The sequence below is a fragment of the Eschrichtius robustus genome, chromosome 4 (assembly GCF_028021215.1).
Source record: "Eschrichtius robustus isolate mEscRob2 chromosome 4, mEscRob2.pri, whole genome shotgun sequence".
NCBI classification, from domain to species: Eukaryota; Metazoa; Chordata; class Mammalia; order Artiodactyla; family Eschrichtiidae; genus Eschrichtius; species Eschrichtius robustus.
In genome coordinates this window covers 126,668,706-126,695,150 of record NC_090827.1, presented here as the reverse complement: position 1 = coordinate 126,695,150, position 26,445 = coordinate 126,668,706, and the positions used below count along the sequence as shown (strand labels likewise).

Genomic DNA, 26,445 nt, shown 5'->3' with positions numbered 1-26,445 from the left:
AGATCTGAAGGAGGGGCCTTCTAGGGGCGGAACAGCAGTGCAAAGCCCTTAGGGGAGACATGAGAAACACAGAAAGTCTAGTAAGGCTGAAGCTCACTGAGAAAGCGGAAAGTGTAGTATAGCTGGTTGAAAGCACAGGTCATGGTGAGAACAGTAGGATCGTGGGGGGGGGGGGGGGACAGTAAGATGTTTAGGAAGCCAGAAGCTTTCAATAGGGTAGTGACATGGCAGGATAGATGTTTTTTAAAGAGGACTCTGGTCGTTGAGTAGAAACTAGATATTAGAAATCCAAGCACGGAAGATGAGAGACCTTTTAGGGGCCTTGTGCAATAAGCTAGAGGTCATCATGGCTGAGGCGGAGAGAAATGAAAGGTTTCAGGAAAACTCCCAGTGGCAGAGCAACAGGACCTCAATGTTTGATTGGCGAATGAGAAAAATATAGCCATCGAGGTGTTTAAGTAACTGGGCAAGTATTAGTACTGTATACAAAATGGGAAAATCGCAGGGGAAACTAAAAATTCTGCTTCTGACGTTTTAAATTCGAAGTGCTATCAGGCTGAAAAGTGAAGACGCCAAGTAGACAGTTAAGTTGGGAATTGTAGGGACAGGGAAGATCTGAAGATATACATTTTGGACATCAACATATGTATGATAATCAAAGGCATGATGTTCTGTGGGATCATATAGGGAGAGAGTTCTGATAGAGAAAAGGGCCCAGGATTCCAGTTCTGGGGAGCTCCCACATCTGGAGGTCTAACAGCAGAGGAATAGCCAGAAATCAAACCTAGAAAGGGTCACTGAGATAGGAGGGGAAACAGGATAGCACATCTTAGGAAACAATAGTAGCTTTCGTTTATTGAGAAATACCGTATGCCAGGCACCATTCTAAATTCTGTTCCTGTATTAACTCATTTAACCTCCACAACAACCATGACACAGGTTAAACATAGTACTATGTTCTCCTTTATAGAAAACGAGATGGAGACAGAAAAATTAAGAAAATTAATTATTTCAAGTCAGAGGGGGTTATGTCAAATATTCTGAGAGATTGAGTTTGAATAAGATAAAGACAAAAAGTGATCCTTGAGTCTGATGAGATGGAGGTCATTGGAGGTCTTGGAAAAAACAGTTTAATAGAATAATGAGGGAGGAAGTCCAACAAAAGTGGGTTACATAAAGAATAGGGGGACCTTTTTGAGAAGTTTTGCATTGAAAGAGAAAGCAAAAAACAAATTAACTGGAGGGAAACACAGTATTAAGAATTTTTTTTAAAAGACAGGAGATGCCAAGAAATATTTTTATTCTGCTGGGGATATATATGGAGAGAAATCAATGCACAGGAAATATGATGGGTAATTGCAGTAGTAAAATCCTGAAAAATCAGACTGGGACCCAAACTGCAAGTAGAGAGAAACTGACTTCTGATGGGAAGCGACACATGATGCGTTTTAACAATTACTAAGGCAAAAAGAATGCAGATACAGAGGCAGGGAAGACTGGTAGATTTGATGTACAGTACGTGAGGAAGTTCATGACTATTTCTATTTCCTAAAAGAAGTATGATGTAAAATCATCATCTGAACCTGAGGGAGAAGGGAGACTGTAGAAGGATTAATAAGAGAGAAAGTAAAAATAGCAAATCTACCAAGAAAGCATAGAGGGAAGGCTGGGCAGTGTTGCCAGCCCCATTAAGATTGGGGTCGGGAGTATAATGAGGCTGACCAGCCCTGTGGTTTCTCCAGCAATATTCAGCTGTTCTGGAGCAGGTGTGGGGCTGGGAAATGAGTTTTCCCAGGTGAGTAAGTAGACGGGGTTGGTTTTTCCCAGGAGAGTTTGATGAAACTCCACATCTGGAAGTTAGTGCAGTGTAATATCCATCAATGCGCCTTTGCTGGACTAAAGTGAGAATTTCTGCTGTCTTCACTCCCTGCCTCCCTCTCTGAGTAGGAGAACTTCCACTTCATTTGTAAGATGCTTTTGGAGCTATCACTCTCACGAAGTCCAGTGTTGAAGTAGTACTGTGTTTGAAAAATTGGGGACGTTAACTCATATCATGAGAATTTATATGGGTTCATACACATTCATTCACAAAGTGAATCTCAGCAAGTTGTCCTTTCCTATTCTCTAGGACCCCCAAAACCCTTGGGGATCTTCCATTCTTGCAGCAGAGTGAAGTCTTTCAAATCATGCCATCTGATGTTTTATCAATATACTTAGTCAAAATTTCTCTTTACGGTTCTCGAATGGGTAGATGTTGCTTGGTTTCTTGAACTACGTGGAGTCATTCTTTTTATGTCTGTCATTGTCACCATGGCTATTCGTTAAGAGAGTTGGTTGGAACTACATTTAAGAATACTAATTATACCAGAATTCTCAACCTGGGCACCTTCTACAACATCACACTTCGAAAAAACCTCTTGCCGTCAAACTTACCGTTAGACAGTAGAGTCTTTGTGCGAAAGACAATGTCTTATTCAACCTGGTATCCACACACACATTACTGTGCCTAGCACAGAGTGGGAGCTCAATAAATGTGTCTTTGAAAAAACAAGGAAGTGGATTATCCTGCTGAGGAGTCTGAATAACACACACAGGAAAGCGCGAAGCCAAGAGGGGAGAAGGAAATGAAACATTAACTTGTGAGAACACGTATAACTGAAAAGAGCATGGAATTAAACATTCTGTTCCAGATCACTTGGTGAGATGATTATAGCGTGATAATTTAGACCCACATTTTGTTTGCCTAGATATCCTACACCAAGTATGTGACTATTCAGTTTCCCACTTCTCTTAGACCAAGGTCACTGACTGTTTTTCTCTCTTTAAAAAGCTGTTCCAGAACCAGCATCACGAGATCCTAAAGATGTAGTAGATTCTGAAATATTGGAAGAGAAACCCAAGACAGTCATTTCATTCATAAAGAATCTTAACAGGTAAGTCTTGCAATTTGATGTAAGGCTGAGTGCCCATGCATATCACCTGGAAAAGATTCAACAAGTAAGAAGTAGTTTGTCTCCAAATCACCTGCCTTATTTTTAGTAGTATCTATCTTATAAATATTAAATGTCCAAATTTTAATTATATGTACATATACTTTTTCTTTTGCCGAAACATTCAATATATTTTTGTATATTTAACTCTAAAATAACTCTAAGGCTAGGGATGACTGAAAAGTGTAATTTCTTCATTTTGTCCTGCATCACTACTCTATATAGTTTATTCTATAAAATGAAAGCAAAAATTATGTGAACTTAAATGATTAGTATCCAAGTTTTAGAAGCATAAAATGAAGTCACACTAAGACTACGAGTGAAACTTGTCCAAATATAAAAACTTTTGATTAATTTATATTATCTGGATATTCATGAGTAACCTGTTAATATTAGTTCATAAAAAGATAACAAAGCCTTCCAACATGGGGGAAATAGTGATTAAAGAACTTAAGAAAATGACTGTAGGTTGCCTGCCTTTGACATGGCTAAAATTGTTATTATTTTAAGCTTTCCATTTGCATTAAAATGATATGTTTGCATGGGTGTATTTTTTAATAACATCTTATTGAGATATAATATATATGCCACATATTATAACACATAATTATATATACAGTGTATAAAATCGTGGTAAATACAATATATTTGATTCATGTTTTCCACTAAACATGGAAAGCCAGTGTGTTTATACCTTAATTTGTAACATCTATAAGTTAATCAGGGCAACGAGGGAGAATGGTAACTACTACACAAACAGATAGTGTCAAAAAAAAAAAAAAGTTTATCTTTAGAGAATCAAGAACAATGTGGACTCTTTTCTCTGCCAGTGGGTGAAGATAGTTAGGCTATAAAGTTAAGAAATGGGTACTGGAATAACAGGAAGCTAAGCCAGAGAGTGAGATACTGGCGTAGAATATTTCAGAAACGGAGAGTCTCCATGAAAAAAAGCCCAGATTTGGCTGGAGGTGATGATTGAAGAGGAGGGAAGAAAAGGTCAGTGGCTTTGACAACACCAGGCAAATATGATACTCATTTGTCAGGTGGTCCACCCAATATTTGGAAAACCCTTAAAGGGCACTAATCCAAGTTCCTTAAACAGAAACTTATATTGAGGCATAACCTTCAATAAATCTTGGCCAAGTAGCTGTCATCCTAATCATAAAGTAGTGACCCAAAATAGAACATTCTCTAGGAATGATTTTACTCACGTTCTTTAAAGCAAGTGTAAAATACAATCAGTGATACTTTTTGTTTGTTTGAAATTAATGATGATTTGCATACAGTGGTTTGTATTTTTTACTTTATTTTCAGAAGAAATCGTTGACATAATGTGGAGAGAGGGAAATTTTGATTCACTCTGGGTCAAAACCACTTGAACAAAACTTCTAGTGGGAGGAGCAGTCAAGGATGTAACTAAGGTTCTCTTCGAGTGGACATTTAAATTACTTTTCATGCACAGGCATGAAGCCAATCTCCATTTTCCCAGCCCAGCTACTCTTGTTCAGCCAGCTCTATTACCTTAAATACCCAGGTTTGGCAACATATCAGACAGCTAAATTCTATTTTTTTTAATCTTTATATAAATGCATCCTGGACTTCATATGGAACCAAACATGATTCAAGACATCAATACCTAACCTTGGAGTTTTGAATCTATCAGAAGATTCTACCATTATCGGCCTCTATCGAAAGAAAACTTAAAGCTGCTTGCTTCCCCAGTCTCTTTTTCTTTCTCTCCAAAAATGAGTCAAGATCAAGGAAAAAAGGTTAATTTCCCCTCCTCCCTGAGAAGGAGTGTCGCTTATTGCCAGCTGCAAGGCAAGAATAGGCCTGTTGAGCAAGAACAAGCTAATTGAACCCTAGTAAAAAGCATTAGAAGATACACGCACACGCTTCTTAAAATTTTCCTGAAACATTTCTTAACTTTATAGCTTAACTATCTTCACCCACTGGCAGAGAAAAGTGAATCTGAGAAGAGAGCTAACTATTGAATTAAGAGTCAGATGCCATGATTGCTTCATTTACCACACGCAGTTCCTTCAACAGTCCTGCAGTTGAGTTTGCCTATCCTTTCCTTCTGCACTTTCGGGAAGCTTTAGGAGCCACAGCTGATCTGATTCTGGGACCTGGGTTTGGTGTTTGGAATACAAGCTTTTGTGACATGGAGATTAATAAAAATAGTAATAACTGCTAAAACAAAGCCCCAAACAAAATTCCAAAACACCAAGTGTTAATTGGATAATATGCATGGTAGATTTAAAAGCTCTAAAAATTGTAATATAGAACATTTAGTTATATTTCTTGTATATTGCTGTTGTTGCTATAGTAATTTCTCTTTCGCTGTCATGGACAACATTAGCTCATAACTGCTGTACTCACATTTAACCCATGACTGCCTAGATAATCGTAATGCTTACTCTGTCACTGTCTTTCTCAAGCACTCTGTCAGTCAATATTCCTAGACGTTTATTTTTCTTTACCATGTTAAGCAAAACATAAATTATAAACATAATTTATAAATTCATTTGTAAATGTAATTTCAGAATTTGGCTGAATCCTTTCATTACCAGAAAAGAACTCATTTTCCTTCAAACTAGCTAAGAAGTTGGACTTATTACAACTATTTTGCAGATTTCCTAAGTCAAGCACAAGTTAACTTAAGAGTGTTAGAATCTGGTCTTTTTCTACAATTTAGCAGGATAGAAGGGCCTTTACATTATGTCAAATAATGTGTAACACAAGAAGCTTGACACCAACAGTGGTGAAAGCTGTGCCATAAGACCAGGTGTTCGGCACTCAGGCACAGACACAGGCTCGGTGCGGGGTGGGGGTGGGGGCAGTTACTGCCTAGCTAATGCAATGCAGGTTACATTTGAGAGTAATTAACTGAAGATCCAAAGGGAAGACAGTTGTCAGAAAATGTTTTTCCTTAGTATGGTGGCCATCCCGTCTTGAACACATACCGTCTTGTCAGAACAAACTACCTGCAGTTTCTGACTGTGCCGCCCTGCTCCGTAACCCACGATCCACCATAGGATCATGCCTTCCCAAAATTACCTCTACTCACTTCTCTGCCTGGTGAACTTCTCTTCATTCTTTATAATTCAACTAAAACAAGCCCCAGGTGGAACATTCCCTCATTCTTCTCTATGCCTCAACAGCAGATTGTCTATACCTAATTACAATATATATTCCACTGTTGACTGCAGCTGCTTACGTGCGGGTTTTGTCTCCTTCAAGTCAGGGACTGTGGCTTCTTCATCCTTGTATTCCCAGTGGCACATACAGTGAGTGCCTGGCACTTTAGAAACACAGAAAACAATGTTTGATTGTGTTTTAATAAAGGCAGTACTGAGATCAGTGAGATGGAGAGGATAATAAGAATACTGACAAAGGAATGTTATTTAGTGGTGTTATAAATGAAGAAACAACCTTTGATTATGTGTAAATTAAATGTTATAGATGACATCCAACTTAGCATAGGAGACGTCGGTAGGTTCAGAATTGGTAGCAAAAAGAGTAGGCTACTTTTGATGTAACATTAAGAAGCGTTAGAAAAATAGGAGGGAGAAAGTGAATATAAGCAAATGATTCAAGGGCTTGGGGTAAAATGATCATTACAATGTAGTCAGATGGATATTTTTCGTAACAGTTTGGTAACAGTTTTAGTAGAGAATAAAGATCCAATAGATACATAAAAAACCATAGTATACATGAAAAAGAATCATTTCATTAAAATGCTTAATGAATGCAGCAAATAGAAAGCAATAAAAACACTGAGTTTATGGTTCAACTATAAAAACACCTTGAGAACACAGATAACAGAAGGATAAGTATTAAAGTAAATGATCAGATAATTCAGAGTAGAATAAAGAGAAGTGATAAGCTGGTGTTAAAAGGAAGGTAAGGAACAATTGACTTGTTAAAGAAATGTACAGCAAAAGCCCAGGTGGGGAGTAAAAATGACCTAGGTATATCTGAAGAACAGAAGCACCAACCCAATGAGGACAAAGCACTGTTCTGATGGGTGGTAGATGTTTGAGTTGACACCAAAAATCAAGTCTTTCATTTCCATAGATCTTCAAATCTTTTTCTATGGTGCTGACAACGATACCAATGGATGTCTGACTTACAATGAAATAGTCTACTAGGAGAAGAGACACCAGAACAAGAGTTACTGGAGCTATTTGATGCTGATAACAATAAGATGTTCTCCTATGTTGAACTAATAAGAGCATTTGGACTGACTGGTAAGGGGCTTCAGGGGCTGGGACATGGGTGAAGGCCAGGGGACAGGTAGCCTTGAACAGCATTCTGTATTACAGCCCCAAACTAAGTAACCCACAACTTATAATTTTTAGTTTAAAATTAAATCCAAAAGCAAAGGTGATAAGAAAACCTCAAAAGTAACAAATAAACATGGCATCCCATGCCAAATGCAATGATAAATAGGGTAACAAATCAGTGTAACTGCATGAGTAGAGGGTTTATGTCTTCTGGAGGTTAAGGAAAGACATAGTAATGAGTGTTCCTCTGTACTTGCTTAAAGGATTTTAGGATGACACTCTTTTAAGACTGAAACTTTAAAGCTTGACTAGTAGAAAGCAATGAGGTAAAAACAAAACTAGAAGGCTACTTACTATTCATTGATAGAATAAAAAGTTAAAGAAATATAAGTGACATGAAATCATACAGAATCTAAAGCACCTTTTAAAATCATACTATTTCCCTCATCTGCTTCTTTTCTATTTAGTTTTCATAGACTCCATGGTGTAAGGAATTTGAAAACACTTACATTAAACAGCTAGGGGTAGTTTCTTAACCAGTGATATGAAGAACAGCAGAAGGAAATATGGGTGGCTATGGAAAGGAAGTGTTCAATCAATTAAATGAGAAAATTCTGATCTGAAAAAAAAGGAGACTTCTTAGGTCTAAATTTTTTGAAGACATTAGAGCTGACACCTGAAGCTGGGAGATTAATAGAACACACTTGGCCATAAAACAAAATTCCATGTAATCAAATGCTAAATTCAATCTATTTACTTTTAAAACTGGAGAATAATAAATTATTAAATTGCCGTCATTTCCCTCTCATTTGAGAAAATGTACAATAGCCAGCAGAGAGTTGTTCTGAACCGTTCCGTCTTGGCATGGAAACACATGAGCTGACTCTACCTGCCCCTCCAGTGCTGTAGCTACATTCTCAGGGATCACATCTGCTGCACGGTGAAAACATCTATGACATAAGAGGACCCACGTGGCTGTAGATGCCTGGATACTGCCAAGGTCTTGCATTTGCCAAATCCCATTGACTTCCCTGGGTCCTGTATTCAAGACTTTAAAGGTCTTTGCTTGATTTTGTCCCGTCCCACCTTCATTTCGGTGAAGAAGAAAAAAAGAAAAAGAAAAAAATGATGGGCTAGCATTCCAAAATACAAATTGCATGGTTGGAGGAACCATTCATCCAAAGCATCCATTCTGAGGTAGTCATGGATCTGAAACTTCCGCCTCCTTCCCAGGACATCCTTGCTTTGTTCCCCACACCTGTTTACTGCTACAGGGAAGATGAACATGCCGCCATCCTAGGCTAAGTTCTTGAATGGCTGCCACCTATCAGGCCTGGGCCTATCTCTGGCTCTACCTGACAGCTGGCTGCATTCCAGCATCTTCTTTTAATATCAGGGACAATGAGTGATGCTAAATAAATGAGAGTTAGAGAATCAGAGATAAAATGCATCCTGGTGCAGAAGATCCTTTTAGAAGCTCCAATAAAGAATATGAGGCAGGCTCCCACGGGAGAAAGGTCAGGTGTCTATTTGTACAGACCAGTTATATAAAAATTTTGATTGACCAAGTGGGAGGTAAGAAGGGGTATACATGGCTTGACAGTTTAAAGATCCCTAAGCTACACCCCAAACCAGTTCACAGGGTCCCCCAGCCAGAGGTCTACACAGTGCCCTAGTCAGTGCAGCATTCTTCCCAAACCTATGAAGAAGCACCACCTGTGTATTCATTGTTTTTAATGGAACTTCCATCCAAAATGACATTCAGCTAGTTCAGACAAAATTTTTTTTTGAATTTTATTTATTTTTTATACAGCAGGTTCTTATTAGTTATCTATTTTATACATATTAGTGTATACATGTCAATCCCAATCTCCCAGTTCATCCCACCACCACCACCACCCCCCGCTACCTTCCCCCCTTGGTGTCCATACGTTTGTTCTCTACATCTGTGACAGACAAAATATTTTTTAACACAGTTGAACATTTTCTCAATTTGGCCTTTGGTAATTTGGAATGCTTGAACTTCCAATTGGGTTTCCATACTCTGTTAAAAAACAAAGGCATCATTATATACATAAGCACAATCTATGCACCATAAACCTGGAAATGCTAGGGCAACTTAGAAAACATCAAACAGTAGACAACCCAAGAGAGGAAACTGAAAGCTTGGAAGCAAGAAGATGGTAAGCAAGGAAGGGAAGAAGGCAGTTTATGCAATAAGTAGTATGAAATCTGGAACCGGAAGCCAACACACTCAACTCAAAAGTTAATTGCGGGGCTTCCCTGGTGGCGCAGTGGTTGAGAATCTGCCTGCCAATGCAGGGGACACGGGTTCGAGCCCTGGTCTGGGAAGATCCCACATGCCGCGGAGCAACTAGGCCCCTGAGCCACAATTACTGAGCCTGCGCGTCTGGAGCCTGTGCTCCGCAACAAGAGAGGCCGCGATAGTGAGAAGCCCGCGCACCGCGATGAAGAGTGGCCTCCACTTGCCACAACTAGAGAAAGCCCTTGCACAGAAACGAAGACCCAACACAGCCATAAAATAAATAAATAAATAAATAAATAAATAAATAAATAAATAAAAAAGTTAATTGCGCTTTCACAAACAGCAAAGCTGGCTTATCCATTCTCTTGGATCTGTGAAATAGATTCAGAAGTACATAAGTAAATTTCTTCCTGTTCTCATCTCCTTGAGACCCTAAATGAAAAACTGTGTGTCAGTTGAATTCATTGTAAGAGAAAATATTATTCATAACTAGGATCTAGTTTAAACTTCTAAATCTCAAAATATTTTTTACTCTAGAATAAATAAGAAGATGGAAGTTCCAGAAAGAAGACTATATATTCAGAGCAGTAGCTTGATTTTATTTTATAACAATTTCATCCTGTTTTCCACAATACTTTAGCAAGAAGTGTTACAGAGGTCCATCTGAGTTAGATGCTAAAACTGGCTAGTTCTTTTGAATATCATTCAGTTTCAAAGAAGTTTTTGTCTTTTGAAACAAACTTTAAGTTTGTAATACCACCATTATTTAAAACATAGGTGAAGAATTTTTGGTTTGAGTTAATTTTTATAATCTAATTCTAAAGAATTGTTTAGTATAATTGAAATGTTAACTACACATATGCATACAGAGACTTAGTATTAACATTATATATTTATATAATACATATATATATATATATATATATATATATATATATATATATATATACACACACATTTGTATTTGCTTTTTTTCTATTGGCCAAGGCTTTAACCAGTTGTTCACAGTGGCATATTTAAGCACCTAGAAGCACCTTCTTATTCATAAGGTGAACTTGTTATATACAGAGGGCAGAATCAGGATTGGAAGCAGAATTGATGATTTTTATATGTTAGCCTTGGGCTTTTCTAAATGCCTGATCTCTAACTACCAGTTCCTTCGATTTGAGAACAAAATGCCTAGACGTCACTCAGAAATATAACACCACACGTCATCGTTAACTTGAAATTTAATGTTACATGCTATTTACCTAATATGTTTATACTCGAAGTTACCATTTTCTGCTAAAAGTAAGGAATACTCATGGACTTCAGCTACAGTTTCATGAGGGTAGCTAAAGCAGAATTAGCATAAATATATAAAATTCTTCCTAACATATTAGTTTTTGACATTCTCATGCAGTGCTGTGCTAAGAGTAATAGATCCCTCAACAGCAAAATTATTTGTTTGCATCTAGGCTCTCAATAAGAAACTATTTTTTGTTACGTTGTCTTTTACTTATTTCTGACCTGGATGGAAAATTGACCTTAATATTAGGACTAAGGACTTACGGCTTAGTAGAAATTACCTTTTAAAAGTGTAGATGTTATATTAAATTCAAGCTAATTCTGCCTTTGTAATAAGAATCGCTTACTGCATAAAATACGTTACTGAAAGAGTCAAAACTAACTGTAGATAGAAACTAACACGGCAATGAAATATTTTTAGTTATATAAAATTCAGTGAGGACTTCAGGTTTTATTATTTAATAAATGAAAATGATTTGTAATACCTGAGATACTTAATGTTGGTGTTAGACTTCTTTGAGTAGATTTACACTGTAATTGTTTTATTTGAATAACAGTATAATTTTACACGTAGTTTTTCAATGTTTTGAAAAACAGTTTTTTTACAATAGATTTTTCAATGTGACCTTGGATTATATCAATATTTTGCTTTCTGGAAAAAATCTGCTGGTTTTATCACACTAACTAGGCATATTATCAGTAATCTTGTGGATTATATGAATTAATTCTTTCTTAAATTATGTCTTGTTTACCCAAAAGAGTGCGAATTACATAATTATAGTGGGCCTTTTGGTTTCCATATCTTGAAAAATAAGACCATTCATGCCATTCCCCACCCTGGCCCCAAGTCAGAAACTCAAATACCCAAGTGATTAGGAACTTGTAACATTTTGCAGAATTTGTAGAAAAATGACAATATGTCATTTTGACACATGTCTTAATTGTATAGATTTCTAAGACAGCACTAGCTAAAATTTGTTAGAAAAATGTTTTTGCTCTCTGCAAAAAATTTCACTGTCTCAGAAGTAAGAAGGATAAGAAGCTCTTTAATGGAATTCACATAATTCTTAAACTTTGTCATATAAGATTTAAAAGTTTTCTATTTCAAATTGTTTTTGATAATACCAATTGCAAATAAGCATTCTCTAATGTGATTTTATATTTATAAACCAGCTGAATTACTTAGAAACAAGAATGAAAATAATTATACTTCCAATAATAAAACAGATCACTGTATTATCCCTTGAAGTCGTTTTTGTCACCTTATACTGGTTCTCTCATTTTTAAACCTTTTCAAAGCGGAGTCATTCCATTTTAGCAGCATTTTGGGATCTGGTGAATAGCTGAGCTATGAAGAGAGAGGACAAGATATAACTGTGAGAGCCAAGTGCACCACTGACACCTAAAATACCACCAGGTGAATAGAAGCCTTAATAAATAGTTGAATAAATGAATGAAATGAATAAAACACATTTTCCTAAACAACTTTCAAAAACTGAAAGCACGATGATGTGTAAGAAGTTAGTCTATTCAGTATATCCATGACTAATACCACAGATCTGAGGGCTCATCCCGTGCGGGCCATTATGCTAAATGCTTTAAACACACGCACGCACGCACACACACAGTGTATTAAACATTCAGTATAATGGCCAGCACAGTGTGTGCGTGTGTGTGTGTGTGTGTGTGTGTGTGTGTGGTGTGTATATGTATTCAAGATAAGCCCATGAGGTAACCATCATCATACAAATAAGAAATTCAGAAGTTAAAGATTAGTAAATGTTGGGGTAAGCCTTCAAAGTCAGGACCCTCAGACAATCAGAGCTTGAATTCAATACATGATTCAAAAAATAAATTCATGAGGATGTTCCTGACGAAGCAATTGATGGCATGGACATTGTGTTACAAGACAAGCCAGTAGTGAGTGTGGATTCTCTGGTGCACACAGAGAGGCTTCTTTGACATGTATTCTTGCCTCCCAAGTGTTCCCACAGTACCCTGCACATACATCTGCTATGGGCCCCAGCACTTTATAGTTACTTCTGTGTCCATGTCTCCCACTAGATCACAAGCTCCTTGAAGGAGAGACTGTCCTTATCATCTGTAAATTCCCCTAGTATCCAGCATACTGTCTGCAATGGGACAGGCATCCACTGAACGTCAAGTCACTTCCACTCCCCACCCCTCCATGGCAGTTCCTGAGTTCTTGCTTATAAATAAATATTCTCTCTTCAATTCACTACGGTTGTGTATTTCAAAGAAGGTTCTTACCGTTTATAAATAACAATGGTCCACGAAATGTTTCACAACAACAAACTGAACTTCTTTCATGTTAATTTCATCACAAGTTTTATGCCCCACAATGTCGAATTATAATGTCTAATCTACCTAATTACAAGGCAAAGCTGGGAGCACGGCACCGAGACAGGTCATCATCTGAGCATAAATATTCTTGTAGTTTTGGTGGAAACAGGAAATGGGTGGGAAAAAAACAGGATGCTACATCTTGTCTCAGCAGTGCCTCACCACTACTGGCTCCTAGAAGGGAAGGAGGGCCGGGCAGATAGCAGATCCCCTGAATAGGTTTTTCGGAGTTGGAGTCCGCTGAGGATCTAGTGTGGTGGATTCCAGCAGTTGGAGAGGGGTGTTGGGTATCACAATCTACGGGGAGAGGTGGTCAATAAGTTGTTGGATAGGTAAGGTTCAGAGGTGATTCATTAAGGACAGTACTCCCACACCTAAGTTGATAAACACCACCGGAGACTTTGCCAGAAGATATCAATGTTGTATTTGGGAGTCTGAGAATGTCCCCAGATTGTTATACAAAGTGTCTACATCCTCAAGAGAGAATCGCTAGCTTTCTCCAACTTCAATCATAAACCACCGCTTGAACCCAAACATCACTCCCCTCCAATCCCGGACATTCAAATTCTGCCTCTATGTCTATGTGGAGGGATATTAAAAGTTATGGCTCTAGAGGAAAAACGTTGATGTCTTAATTCTCATTTGCATTTGATATGATGACCAGCGATAGAAATACTTGCAGAGGTTCTTTTTAAAAAAATAAATGAATAAATACCTTCTTGAAAACTTTACTTTATTAGAGAATCTAGCCCAAGTGTGGAAAATTTAAAATCACTCTATTTACCAAAACTGGCTAACAATAAGCTTACTAAAAAAACAAAAACAAAAAAAAAACAACAATGATCAGTAAATACCTACACTTAACATTCTTAATTATGGGACAATTTTAAGATCCATGTTGATGCACTTGTAAGGTAAATCCCTCTGTTTAATAACAATAAAAAAAAATTCTCACATGTAACACTGTTTTCACACTCATATACACATATAAAGGTTGGGAGACCTGTCTCAGAAACATGTTTATAATGGATTTACATAATATTGTGAAATAAAATCTGAATAAAAATTTTATTCCAACAACATTTCTCTATTTTTAAATAATGTTTATTGTTTAAGTTTTTATCACAGTGGAGATTAATTTATGCTTAATCATCCAGTGAATGCCTACTGTCACCTTTATCCAATTCCAAAAAAGCCAAATCAACTCATTCATACACTCTAAGTCCTGTTGCCATCCCACCATTCATTGCCTGTGTCTTTTTTCCCTTTTAACGGCAATATTATTAGATTGTGAAAAGGTATAACTAATAGGCTTATATGTGTAATACCATTTCTTCAAGTATTCAGACAGCAATATATTTGCCTGCATTGTACATTAGAAAACTACTTGTGACATTATTTCTAAGTACAGGAGAGTGGCTCCTGGTGGGAGTGTGATGAAATTGTATGTCATAGTGTACGATAAGGATTTAAGCATTCTAGAATTTTCACAACTCTTCCCATGTTAGCGAACGTCATTAGGTAAATGTTGTATTTTTCTACTCTCAGCTGTCAGACATAAGATTTCAAACTACAAATAAATAAAGCATACACTCAACATGTGTTGTGCAAATGCTAAGTAAACAGAATGGCAGGGAATAAACTCCTAGTTGCCAGCAAGTGAATGGTTCAGTTGGGAGGTCCCGACTTTGTGATATCTGTGACTTGCACCCCTATCCTCAAATGAATACTATTCCTGTTCCATGTCAGCCACAGTGGATTGAAGTGGGGGTGAAGGCAGTGAGGAGGGGAGTGGGAACTCACTTTCACAAACAAGTAGTACAATTTCTCTGTCACTTCTGTATATCATGTAAAGTTTGACTTGGTAACCAGATCTCAAACCGCTCAGACAAAGCAGGTACCAATATGGAGAAAAGCAAATGTTCCAATGAAAAGAATTAAATGTTGGCACCTATGTAACAGACTGTGTGGCCCAGACAACAAAATAGGATGAAGGAGGTGGTTTTTTAAAGTTAAAACTTTGGAAACACCACACCTGAACATTCAAAAATTACACTACAGAAAAGCCATCAAACAGTTACAAAACCTTCAAATAACAACCCTGTTTAAAGATGCCATGTAAGCAGTAATCTTCAGTACTCTGAACAAAAGTCAGAGCTTTGTTGCTTTGTTTTAATTATACATTTAACATACTGTTATTCATTAAAATGAAATAGAAAAAAACTATAAAATTCTCCCAGAGGCAAATTATTGGTAGGGAGAAAATAGAAGTAAAACGTGACAACCAATTTATACATTTACTTAATTGTATGTTTTTTCCCCCAGAAGTATCCACAGTCTGTAAGAAAAGTAAAACTAAAACAAAACAAAAAACCTAAAATGAATAAACAAAAAAACCCTAAAAGTACAAAAACCAGTGTCACCTATCTTTTCATTTTCTTCCTCTGCATTCAGTTTTGAGGGAAAAGTGTTCTTTCATTTTAGTGTTCTGAGCTCCCATATATTAAATTTTAGAAGAGAAACATTTGTAAGCTAACCGTCTTTCTATTTCATTCTTGAATGTGTTGTACCATCAACAAATATAACAAGCAGCTGGCTGAAATAATCTTAATTAGGAAACATACACACACACACACATACATACACAAACAAATCTTTTTAAGAGAAAAGAAACCCATTCCTTAACCGGGACACACATATATCAAGACTTAAAACTAAAGTCTGACATGGTCACTTAACTGATTTGAATAATTAAGGCTTCTAAAAGGTTCAGTGCCAAAACTCTCTGCATCAGTATTCGAATAAAATACATTTTTGCATTTTAGGTTTGTGCTTTTTACAGCCATCTTAATTCCACAGAATTTCATTAGTAAGATCAGATAAGGGAGTGTTAGAATTGTTTACTGATGTTTTCCTTTTAGTAGTTGTTAGACTAAATTATAGCAATAAAAATTCAATGACTGAAGAGATTTGTTACTATCAGGTGGGCTGTTGGCTCATTTCACCTTCTTTTCATGTTTAATGTGGCCATTTCTTTTATACTTGCCATTGGGGATTCCATTATGGTAATGTCCATTAACTGTGCTATGCTTATTTCTAGACCACAAACTTTTGATTTTTCTGTAGATAAATTTTGTGACCCAGGACAAGAGGAAGTAAAACAAGGCAGCACCAAGCAAAAGCACAAAGGCAACATCCAGTAAAAAATACTGACAGAAAGAGATTTGATGGACAGCGGCACGTAGGTGATGGGCTCCATTGTGACGGAGAATGTAATCGATCCAATAGACAGTCCGATTGACAGGGTGACCTGGTTGATCCTTGTGGATTTCTGAAAGCTTCTGAGCCCTCTGACGGTAGCTATGAGGTGGAGGTAAGACACAGAATGATCATGTAGCTACAAGGCTCAGGATCATAACTCCTTAAAGTTAAAAATAGGGAAAATAATAAAAATAGCTATCCTGTATTAAGTACCTAGTATGTGCCAGGCACTGTGATAAGTGCTTTCAACACATTACCTTATACTAACACAGTAAAATAAATTTTACACAGATAAGGAAAATGAAAATCAGAGAGACCAAGTGACCTGACCATGATTACAAATTTGAGATTCAAATTCAAGTTTTTCTGACTCCAAATCCCATGCTCCTTCTACACTAGACCATGCCTCTTATATACACGTAATCCTTCTCTTCATATGCTTTTAAATACTATTAATCAATGAGTCTCAACCAGGAAGAGGAGCGAATTTATTAGATTCTAAAACAGAGGGATGGTGGAAAAAAAATGCACAATTTTGTCCCAACACCTTTTCCTTTTAGCAGTGACATTTAATTTTGTTCTGATTTAAAACAGCACTAGGTGACAGAGTGAGATTATTATATTTAGTAAATAGACGAAAAGGAGTTGACAAACACTATGAAGCCATATGTGACATTATATGCAGTAGAGATACATACATGTATATGTATATACATACGTATAAAGAAAACACTCTTAAATGATTGATAAAAATCAGCTAAAGAGGATCATCACAAAAAGTGATCAAATATAATGTAAACATTTTAAAATATTTAACTGTACATTTATATGCCAATCTTTGGCACAAAGCCCCTTTGAGCATGCATCTCTGATTAGAATTTGCATTGTTCAAACGTAAGAAATAACTTCCACATGGAAGGATTACAAAACACATCATGGAGGGTGTGGCCCTCGAGCTGTGCCTTATACAGGAACAAAAGTTTGGACATGTGAAAGCTTGCTAGGCCAAGAGAAGAGTGTGAACTAAGTAATAAAGGTGGGAGAGCAAGAGTATGCCCAGAACAAATTTATCTGGAAAGAGTATGTAGCACAGGGGTGTTTGGCTGGAAGTTAGATTGGAACGTGAGGCTCCTTCGCGTGTGTTCAGAATGACAAGATATGCAGCCCTGTTCTTAGAATCAAAGACCATTAAATCAGAGAGACTGGCTTTAAACCAGAGCTTTGGGGAGAGGATTAAAAAAAGGAAGAGACTGATGGTGGGAAGATCATCCAAAAGACTGCCCTCATGGCCATAATTTCCTGCCTCCCAGGGTCCATGATCTTTCTCCTAAGCCATACTGTCTACCATGTGTTGAAAAGTTTGTGAAAAAACCATAGAACACTGTAAAATGTTGTTACCTATTGTTATTTTTAATTGTTTTCTTGTATTTTGAATACTTATATAAGTAAATTTTTTAAAAGAAAAAGCACATTTTCTAGCCTTACAACAAAATTACTGTTATATAATAAACCCGGTTGCTTGTACTATTAAGAGGCCTTGCTTTGTAATCTATCATTATTTCTTATCAATGGCAAAAGGTAAATTAGAAACGTTTGATTACTCTGTTTTGTGAGAAAATTCTTACAGGATAAAAGGGCATCTTTAAAATACAGAAGTGAAACATGGTATCTTAGAAAATGAAACTCAACCTTCTATTTTAACATAGAAGAAGGAGGATGAAAAACAATCTTGGTCCTCAGGTACCTTAATGTCATGAGAATATGGCCCATTCTCTAGAGACGATTAAACAGACTGCATGTGACAAAGATCCTTCTGCAGGGAATCTGGCTTCATTGCCACCTATGAAATTCCAATAGGTTCACTGGTCCAGAACCAGTCCTTACCTGCCTCAGCTTACGTGAGTATGGAGTAAGGACTCATCACTCAGACCTTTACTTCTCCCCAAGAGCAGACTCATAAAGCTGTCTGCTCACTAACCAGCCCAATTTTCCAAGATTCTCCCTTTCAGAGGTAGCAAGTGGCATTGTCCTTTCAGCATAGTTAGCGTTACAACTCAAAATTTCTTCCAGTAGGAATATAAAGTTTGTGGGGAAAAAAAAGAACAGTGTGATTAAAATGGTCACTTAAGGCCACTTCTAAACTCTTTCGAATGTCTTGGATAAAATTACTTTTAATAAAACAAATTACCTTGTAAGGGGCTCATGTGACTTGCACATTTTATTTTACAGAAGGGGAAGTGTCTCCTATCAAAAGTAATAACCACGGGCTGGATATGTGTTAAGTTCATGAGGATTAACTACCCATCTTTCTCTACAACTTGCTTTAATAAAATCTCCAGATTCAAAAGAATTCCTTCCAAAGAACAAAAGCAATAGCTTTCATTAAATAAATCCAAACAACTAGTATGGGAAGAAGGAAGACATGGTTTAAGTTGAGTAAAAAAGAAAGAAGTAATACTTCTTTAGCACTATTGGTTTAAACTAGAATATCTTGGACACAATATTAGTGAATCAAATCAGCCTTTTCAATAATTATGGCATGTTAAATATGGAACATTATCGTGTATTTGAAACAAATAAAGATAAATGCCTTAAAAGTTTACATATAATTACTTTTAGCAAAGAACATACTACCTGAATCATTGTCAGTTTTACAATGAATAAAGACATCTTCCTACCCTGAATGTGCAAAAGGCTTTAGTTAAATATTTAAACTTTTCAAGGGTTATATGCAAATAACTATTTATCTTATATGGATACTTTGTGGAAGAATGTAAATTCATTCACTGAACAAAATAAAACCTATTTTGAAATCAAGCACACATGTATACTTGAAGATGGCATAGCTGGGATTTAATCGCAGTGTGACCTAAGACTATAGTCTGGTCTCTGATTTGGCCCCTTTTACACCTCACAGAACACAGCCAGACTGATTTTGTGTGGATAATCCAGACTTTTGCTTTTTCTGCATAACCGACCCAATCTCGGCAGCTCTGCCACTACCTCTCTACAAACTCTCCTTGAGGGCTGCATTTTACAAATCTTCCTTTAAAAGCCTGTATGATACATATCATCTTCCCTAAGAACATCACATTTTGAAAAACACTAGACTTTTAAAAGAAAGGCTACAGAACACAGACGAAGGGATCTCATATTCAGGTACCTCAGATCAGCAAACATACTGATCCAAGTGCCAAGAGCTGCGACCAAGACACTGGATCCTCTAAGGGGTCAGCACATGAAGGCCGCCTCTAAGCCCACATAAGACAGCATAATGAACTGCAGTGCACTTGAACCCAGCCTTTTACATAAAAGCTACATCGCTTTACATGAAAGAATTGTTCTTATTGTTGGTTGTTTCTTAGAATACGGCAGTGTTTCTCAGTCTGGTGTTATGCCATCTACCCTGCGTATAAACAGAAAAAGCTCACACTCTTCAGACATTAATGCCATTTGAAAGGCAAGATCAATTAAATGTCACATAAAAATGGGAAATATTGTTGCTTTGTTTTAAAACTACACAGGCCAACTCTCTACTCTTTCAGGCTCAGTTGTGAACTGGGTTAACTCAAGACACATCAAGAATTTAAGAAAAAAAATAAAATAAAGATTCTGACTAGTCATTCACCTGAGTAAAAAAATCTCGGCATTTCATTGACGCCCCGCACTAGGGAAACCCAGCAGCAGGCAGTATCAAGAGCACCACTTTGGAATCAGACAGTCTTGGTTCAAATTCCTACTCTAATAGCTTTGTAACTATAGGCAAATTACGTAAGCTCTCTGAGTTTCAAGTGCCTCATCTCTATAATATGAATAAGGAGAACGGTGATATATAGTTTTATGAGCATCAAAATGAGATAAAGGACACAAAAATGGACACACAGTAGGGACCCAATGGTTCCCATGGTAGTTTTTCCTTAGTTTGTCAAACCTTGGTAGAATATTATTCAAGGTCATACAAGGCTGGCCAAATGATTGCTATTTCTATTTTTCAAATGACAGAAACATGCACAAGGCATTATACCCAGGAATCTAAAGGATATTTCTATAATTGGTTTATTAACAACCTACTGGCAATAATCAGCTATTGACAATGTGCTGTGGTATATATATTTCATCTGCTTTAATATTAATTGAAACCTTACCTGGGATTATTGATAACCTTCACTAGGGCTTCATACAGCTCTCCTTCAGTAACTGTCTTCCATTCTAGCAGTATCCCCATACCTTTTGCCTGTACCCGGGTCATAGTATCATAATGGTCTCCAAAGAGTGGGATTCCCACTACAGGAACACCATGATACATAGTTTCAAAAATACTATTCAAACCACCATGGCTCAGGAAGGCTTTAATATTTGAATGCCCTAAAGAAGGATTAAAAAAAGAAAACAACTTAGAATATTGTGTATTATTCTAGGAAGAGATTTTCCAGAAATTTCTTAAAGGCTGATATTATAATAAACATGCATTTCAGATATAGGATTTTTAAAGGCACAGTTTCACAGATTCTTGCTCTATACCAATTACAATGCTTGTTATATACATAATTATCTGATTTATATGTATCAGTTAAAAGCCATTTTTAAGCTAACATTTATAACTTTAAGAATTATATCACAATATCTTCTCCCAAAACACAAATATCAACTGCATTCAAATGGCCAATAATTAACAGGATATCAATGAAAGCAAGAAATGACAAAAAGTACCAGGCGGCAACCACATTCTACTAAACACAGACACCCACTTTCTGGCTACTCAAGCATTTATCTATATTAAAGTCAAACACACTTTGCAAAAAAACATATGTAAAAATGTGGGGCTGGATTCCAGATGTCCATGAAGAGTTTCTGTGTTTTATCCAAAGAGGAACATTGCATGGTGCTTAGCATTTACAACATTCAAGTCATATCAGCATCTGTGCTACACAATCTTAGGGTCCGATTTTACATTTTAGGTATAAAAACACGTAGGGACAGACAGTTACAAAAGTTAGTTGTAAGAGATGGGACATCACATAACATCTAGCTGTCATGGAGATAAAAGAGATAATTCATCAAAATTAATGAGATATTTAAAAATCCAGATCTCCTTCTGAGCAGGAAGTTTTGCATAAAAAGTGTAAGACAAAGAAACACTGCACTCAGGATAGGTGCTATACGGCCAGAAAGGAATTACAGCTTGCAAAAACACAAACATTTAAAATAAACATACATCAAGTAAAAAAACGAACTGTGTGTGAACCTGGGTCTCAGTGGGGCTCCAGGACTCTCCCACCTCAACATCTAGCGGGCTGGTCACTCAGTGTCTCTTGCTCTGACCCACAAGCGGCTTCTCAACTCAGCCCAACTAAGGGATCTACCCTCGCAGTGGATTTCAAACTTTCTTTTCAGTAGTAGAACCGACCCTTTTTCTTTGAACAAAACTTTATTATCACCAAGCCCAGCAGTGAAAAATAATGCAGAGCTGGTGTAAGGAGAGCAGGGGAGAGGAGGGGAGGGGAGACACACTGATTTGGTTCCTGCTTCTCATCCTGGAGGAATCCTCTGAGCATAGTTAGAAACCAACAGAGGACCCACAGAGGTCACGGCTAGAGTTAAAAAGGATGCTAATCTCAGAAAAGGCAGAGAGCTGAGATTCTGAGGAACCCAGAAGAGATGTGAACTTGAGGAGGGCCTCTGGGTGTAGCTACACCTCGTTGTAGAGCCTCGCAGAAAAAAAGCCATGAGACCAATTTAGATGCTCCCAGACAGCAGTGTCCCCTGCTGAACTGAGATGGCTGATGGTCAAGATATCTTATTTAAATTTACTGCTTCCTTCCTACCTTCTATGGAATCTGAAGTCATAATGGTAAAGACATAACAAAGAAAAAGAAAAAAAATACAAACATCAAAAAAGGTAAACTGTCTTATTATTTTTTTCTCAGTTTTACCATTTATAGAATAACATTTATAATAAACTAAACAAAAGGAATTATTTATATATATACTTACTGTTTTTCTTACTGTTTTTTAGTTACAAAATTCAATTTGCAGGTTTTTAGGGGGTCAATTTAGCTTCTAAAAGATATTCTTTAGAAGTCTATTTTTAAGAATATAACTTAAAGCTACTTTTACATAATCTGTTAGATTAGTATTATTGAACAAATTATGGTCAATATTGCCAAAATCAGTAACATTTTTATAATTTCCTTAATAAGTATTATCTTAAAGGATAATATGGCCTTATATTTTCCTAGAGATTTAATGAATGAAACAATTTACATTTTACTATCTGTGCTTATTAAAGAGAATTAGATTTAGATTCAGATATCTTAAAAGATATGCATATAATTGGTATTTTAATTTTGAGTTGAGGATCAGAACCCCAAGAAATAAATAAATCAAAAGAAATAAAGTGTTCCAAAGTGCCCAGTGATTTAGGGTAAAATCTAGGCAGATAATCCAAGTAAAGTTAAAATAAACTGACTGTGTTTTTGGCTTCCTGCTTCTCTGTGGCTTCAAACAAATGAATAATTTCAAATTTCTCTGGGTTCTCGGATACATCTGTAGTAAAACTATGACATACATCTAAATTTTCACTGTTTTAATTTTACTACTTTTAGCTGATCGGCATAACTAGGTATAAATTTACTCACCACTAGCTTATATAGTATTAAGTATATTTTTCAGAAAATTAAAATTTGTGACTGGTCTAAAAATTTTAATTTATAGGCCTAAATGATTATACTTTAAAATTATTTGCCAATAACTAAAGGTTTGACTTGTTGGTCTGAAATCTAGGACTTAACGCACTAGATAACATAATGATTCTATCATACACCATACATGTATTGTATAAACTCACATTTACACAATTAAAATCTAAAAGCCAAGTAAGCACCCACATGTCACTGACTTACCAAGCAGGTCATTTTGTGGTAACCATTCTATGAGCTTGGTGTTGTTTCCCAGATTCTTTGGTTTGGTTCCAGAAAACCTGAAATTTACACCAGACTATGAATCTTCCAAAAAAATCACACTTCACTCCTGGTATGAACTCTCTGGTTAAATTTTTGGATTTAAAATAAATGTTACATGATCTTTCATTGATATTCGTAAGAGGGAAGCCATGTTTTAGTAACAACAAAAATTTCAGTTTCTTTTTCACATTTTCACTGACTGAGGGATAAATAAGAAACACTCTGATTATACTGAGATCTATTTTCCTTCAGCTCTCCTCACCTATCCACAGAGATGCGGGAAATAGCAACCAAATGACCCTATGCTAGAAAGTCATTTTCTACCAGCACCTAGAAGGTGAAATAGGAAGGACCAGCAAGGGCCACCACTGGGCAGTCAACAGCTCCCATCTGGACACCCAGAAACTGAGGGAAGGCTCGAGAATTGGAAGAAAGCAGGAAGTACTCTTCTCTAGCTGGGCCCCAGAGACAGTTCTGTGGGGCAAAGGACATAATTAGGCTGTTTCCTGCCTTGATCGTTGAAAGATAAACCATAAAGTGCTTATCAACTGAGAGAATGGCAAGAGTTTGAAATGAGCAGATACAAACTCTTCCAAATAAAGTAGAAGGGGCACTTTCTGGGTTAAGCCTAACAGAAGAAATCCAATAGGACTGGAATCCAAAGGGAGAGATCTTAAACCATTGCAATAAAATATGTATCCATTTCATAGCTTAGCCAGGAGAAGTAGGAGCTAATCCTCCCACAGGTGTTACAAAGGAAAAACCCCTATTAATCAGAGCCTACTTGTAATGGCTTGACACTGGGGCCGACCTTGATCACTGCTGTATCCCTAGAGCCCAATTGGTGGGGACAGGTACTAAGTAAATACACACTAAATAAGTGTTCAGATCCAAGTTTAGACACTGGGTTAGAAACTCCAGAGACAGACACATGTTGGCAGTGCCTCCCAAAAGAAGTGGGGTCTGTTTTGACTAGCATTAACTGGTAAGTTACTGTATTTTTAAAGGCCTGGTCTCTTGGATAAAGGAAATCGAAAGCATTTATAGACAAAGTGGGAGCCCAAAAGGTTCCATGAAATATTTTACCTATTTAATCATTCATCCATCGTTTTTTCCTCATTCCAACACTGACTTGAAGGAGTATATAGAAATGCATGCAATTACACATTTTTAAGTGATAATAAATAATAGAAGGGTAAATGAGGGTAACATAAAAATGCACCCATCACAAAAATACATCATCGTGCATCAGATCTTCTTTTTATGCTATGGGCTAGATGTCTTTTTATCCATCACAGAGTATTATATAAGTTAATCCTTAGATTTCGATACACTAAGAAACAAAATGAAAAGCCAAAGGCATCCTGGTAATATTGCCAGGGAATCAATGGGCTGTGCTTACTCAGACCTGCGGGCTAAGTAAGAGGATATGGAAAATCAAGAGTGAAGAAACAATCTATATTATTACCTTACCTCCAAATCACTTTTTGGGGCAATCTCCCCAGAGCTCCTGCCAGTTTGTTAGCAATGTCTTCTGACAGATACTTGACACCAGCTCCGAAAGACACCAGGACAAAGCCATGTTGATTAGCACCATTCACCCACCTTTGGAGATCCTGCAAATCAAAATATGGCAGTTAATTTTGTGAAGGAGTAATACAGTGTCATCACAGCCCAGTTTTTAAAAAGCCTTCAGACAATTTTCTTAAACAATAGTGAAGATAATATAATATCTTCCTTTAGATAACTGCTTTTTAAAAAAAATATTTCACTGAACGATGTTAACTAAAATAAGGAGGGCAGATAGTTCATTTGGCTAAGATCAATAAACAACAACAAAAAATCAGTAATTAATGACCTAAGAGCTCAGACAGAAGTAAAAAACAAAAAATTGAAACTCATGTTTAAAACATGGTCAGAGGTAAATTTGTATGAGGACATAAGTGAAAGATTAGACACATGACAAAGACATTAACTACCACCCCCCCGACACCCACCCAGAGAGACTTTTATTTTAGGAGTGGGCTGACTTTATCTTGGTCTAAGTTTGATAATTTTCATTTCTGAAGAGCATACTGTATTAATGACTGAGAAAGAGAAGGAAGTAGCTAATAGTTCCAAACATCCATAGGCCTAACAAGTTTTACTATTTCTCTAATTATTTCTTCAACTCACACAGAACAGAAATCATGCATACTGTATAGTGAGGCATCCAGGGGTTCTGGAAATCTCTGAGCAGAAGCTTTCTCTCATTGAGTGGGAAAATGCTAAATTCTCAAACATGTCCATCTACAGCTAATAGATAAGGGGCCATGGCATATCTGATGTTAAATAGGGACAGCTGTCAAATTTCAGGAATACTCATTTCATAGGAAGACACATTGACACATTTCTACCAGTATTATTGATTTAACTGAAGATGAAAGAAGTTCGTTTTAAGGGATGCCACCCTTGCTTGATTTTATTCTGTAGGCACCAGCTTGTTTTTATGGTAAGTTATCCCTTTGAATAAGTCTTTGTCAAAGACACTGAGCTTCAGTTTCCCATATAAAAATGAATAAAGCCACAGCACTTTGAAGAACACATAATTCCGTTGTAAGGAAAACAAACATGCTGTCTACTGGCAACACCTATGCCATAATATAGTCATGGAAACGGGACAAACCCACTGTGTATTCATAATGTGCAGAGCAAGCTGTCACTGCTATTATCTCGCAGACCCGGTAGGTCTCTCGTTCAGGATGAAGAAGTTACCGAGACGACTGTGTCGCCCGTGCTCTTTGCATTTCACACCACTGTCTGGCATAACCTGATTTGCAGCTGGGAGGTAAGAAGTACAGTAAGAAGTATCATCGCAATGGCATCACCACATAGCTCAATACTAAGTATTTATATGGAATGTTAGCCCTCTTTATGTCTTTATTTTCTTTGCTTTCTTTCCCTTTTCTTTTCCTTTTCTCACTTAATGAGATCTGTGTTAACTGGCTCTATCACACTTATATTCTTAGCAGGGAAGAGAGGACCAC

General features: G+C 36.8%; 1 protein-coding gene across 1 annotated transcript in view; it reads right to left on the bottom strand.

Moving 5' to 3' along the window:
• Positions 1-15,521: 15,521 nt before the first annotated feature.
• UGT8 (UDP glycosyltransferase 8) overlaps positions 15,522-26,445 on the bottom strand; it is an 84,637-nt gene continuing 73,713 nt past the window's right edge. The window contains exons 4-7 of the mRNA XM_068542319.1: positions 24,893-25,035; positions 23,360-23,436; positions 20,603-20,822; positions 15,522-16,556 (exon numbers count right to left, since the gene is read on the bottom strand). Coding sequence (XP_068398420.1) covers positions 16,193-16,556; positions 20,603-20,822; positions 23,360-23,436; positions 24,893-25,035 — 804 coding nt within the window. The 3' untranslated portion in view covers positions 15,522-16,192. The remainder of the gene's footprint in view (positions 16,557-20,602; positions 20,823-23,359; positions 23,437-24,892; positions 25,036-26,445) is intronic.